The sequence below is a fragment of the Octopus bimaculoides genome, chromosome 18 (assembly GCF_001194135.2).
Source record: "Octopus bimaculoides isolate UCB-OBI-ISO-001 chromosome 18, ASM119413v2, whole genome shotgun sequence".
Taxonomy (NCBI): Eukaryota; Metazoa; Mollusca; class Cephalopoda; order Octopoda; family Octopodidae; genus Octopus; species Octopus bimaculoides.
The window spans coordinates 10810157-10811991 of record NC_068998.1 but is presented as its reverse complement, the minus strand read 5'-3'; the positions used below and the strand labels follow the sequence as shown (position 1 = coordinate 10811991).

At 32.4% G+C, this 1835-nt stretch overlaps 1 protein-coding gene across 4 annotated transcripts in view; it reads left to right on the top strand.

The window, feature by feature from the left end:
• LOC106879111 (disintegrin and metalloproteinase domain-containing protein 10) overlaps nt 1-1534 on the top strand; it is a 58785-nt gene extending 57251 nt beyond the window's left edge. For 2 of the 4 annotated variants that reach the window (XM_014928551.2, XM_014928550.2), the window contains exon 18: nt 571-1534. In XM_014928551.2, coding sequence (XP_014784037.1) covers nt 571-723 — 153 coding nt within the window. In that variant the 3' untranslated portion in view covers nt 724-1534. The remainder of the gene's footprint in view (nt 1-570) is intronic. The other 2 variants (XR_008265878.1, XM_052974274.1) reach the window with 2 other exon arrangements.
• The last annotated feature ends 301 nt before the right edge of the window (nt 1535-1835 follow it).

Sequence of the window (1835 nt, the reverse complement as noted above, 5' to 3'; positions counted from 1 at the left end):
GCAACAGTCATGCTTGAAATGGTGTATTTTACGTGCCACCTGCACAGGAGCCAGTCCAGCGGCACTGCCAACAAATTCGCTCGAATGTCTTTTCACGTGCCAGGAGGGCGATGTTGGTAATTGATCACACTCAAATGGTGCTATTTACGTGCCCCTGGCACGGAAGCCAGACAGCTGGTGCTCTGGCAACAATCACGCTCGGACGGTGCTCTTAGTGATCTACTGGTACAGGTGCCATCACGATTTTGCTTTCGCTTGCCCCAACAGGTCTTCGCAAGCCGAGTTTAGTGTTGAATGAAGAGACGTTGGCATGGGTGCCAGTCTACAAATTTAGTCTATGCCAGTAGGTGTTTATTTAGTTTCGTTTGTGCGATCCATTGACTAACACAATTTTGTTTCTAACTTCATTTTAATTATCTTATAACTATATATATGAATAAATAAATCCACTTAATTATCTTATATCTGTGAATAAATCTACTTCCAATTTGTAAGCATCATACATGTTGATCTTTGCGTGTGAAATCAGTTTCAAGAAAATTAACTTTTTTTTTGTTCTTTTTTTTTTAGCAGCCTCCGCCTCCCTATCCTGGTGATAATTACTCAGGGCCACATATTGGACATGGCAGAGGCCCACGCTATGATTCCCAAGATTACAAAGGACCAAAATCAAAAGGTGGTGCTCGTGGAAAAATGGAAATGAGACATTTCCCAAGATCTTAAGTTAAACATCCTTCCTTTTTTTTTTTTTTTTAGTTTTTTTTTCTTCTCCCATCCCCTACCTATTTTGTAATTAAAAATTTGAAAAAAAAAAAAGCAATGAAAGATATAAGTTAATTTGCTAAGCTTCTGCTATTGAAAGAATGTCTTGGTTGGAAAAAAAAAGAACAAAAAAAAAACACATTAAAATCTGAACATTTGAATGTAAAATGAAAATAAATTTTTTAAATTAAAAAATAATAACAACATCATGGCAAACTTTTAAATACATATGTAAATAAGATGAAATATGTTTTTGAAATTTTTTTTTTTTTTTGTTCCCTATAATACAAAATTTTTACAATGAAAAATGCATTTGATCAGTCCTGTTAGCTTGCCTTTCTCTAGTGTATTGATGTAGCGACTGTGAGTGGCACCTAACCAATAGCACTTGTCACCCTACATCTAACAACACTTCTTCCAGACTGTTCTACCACAGCTATGCTGCAAAATAACTTTTTTTACTCTCTTAACTGAATTTCTCCCTAAAAAAATCTTTGGATTTTATTTTTATTTTTGTTACATTTTTTTAGCTACCATTAAAAACTTAGTTATCTTCTAGTTTTTATCTTCCCCCCCTTTTGTTTGTATTTTTTTATTTTTCTATTGTTCCTTTCTCTTTTTTTTTTTTGTTTTGTTTTGATTTTACCCAACCACTGGTATTTGTTCTTAACCACATTCCACCTTACACCACTTTTTTTTGTTTTAGGCTTTGATTTTTTTTTTTTTTTTTTTTGAACTTTGTGCTTGGATAATAAAACTGTATCCATTCTTAGCTATCATGTTTGAGTTATAATTTCCCTAGCAGGGTTTCTGTTACTGTATAAGGAGATAATAGCTTTGGTCTCTTGGACGCTTTTGTCAAACCAACTCAAGATAATTCTTTCAGTAATATTATATGAAAGCAACTATCAGTTCCTTGATATTCTTCTATCATGAAAATTTCCCACCAGCTCATTATATATATATATGTATATATATACGTGTATATATACATATGTGTATGTATGTATATATGTAGAAACATGTATATATATATATATATATATATATATATATATATATGTGTAGATATA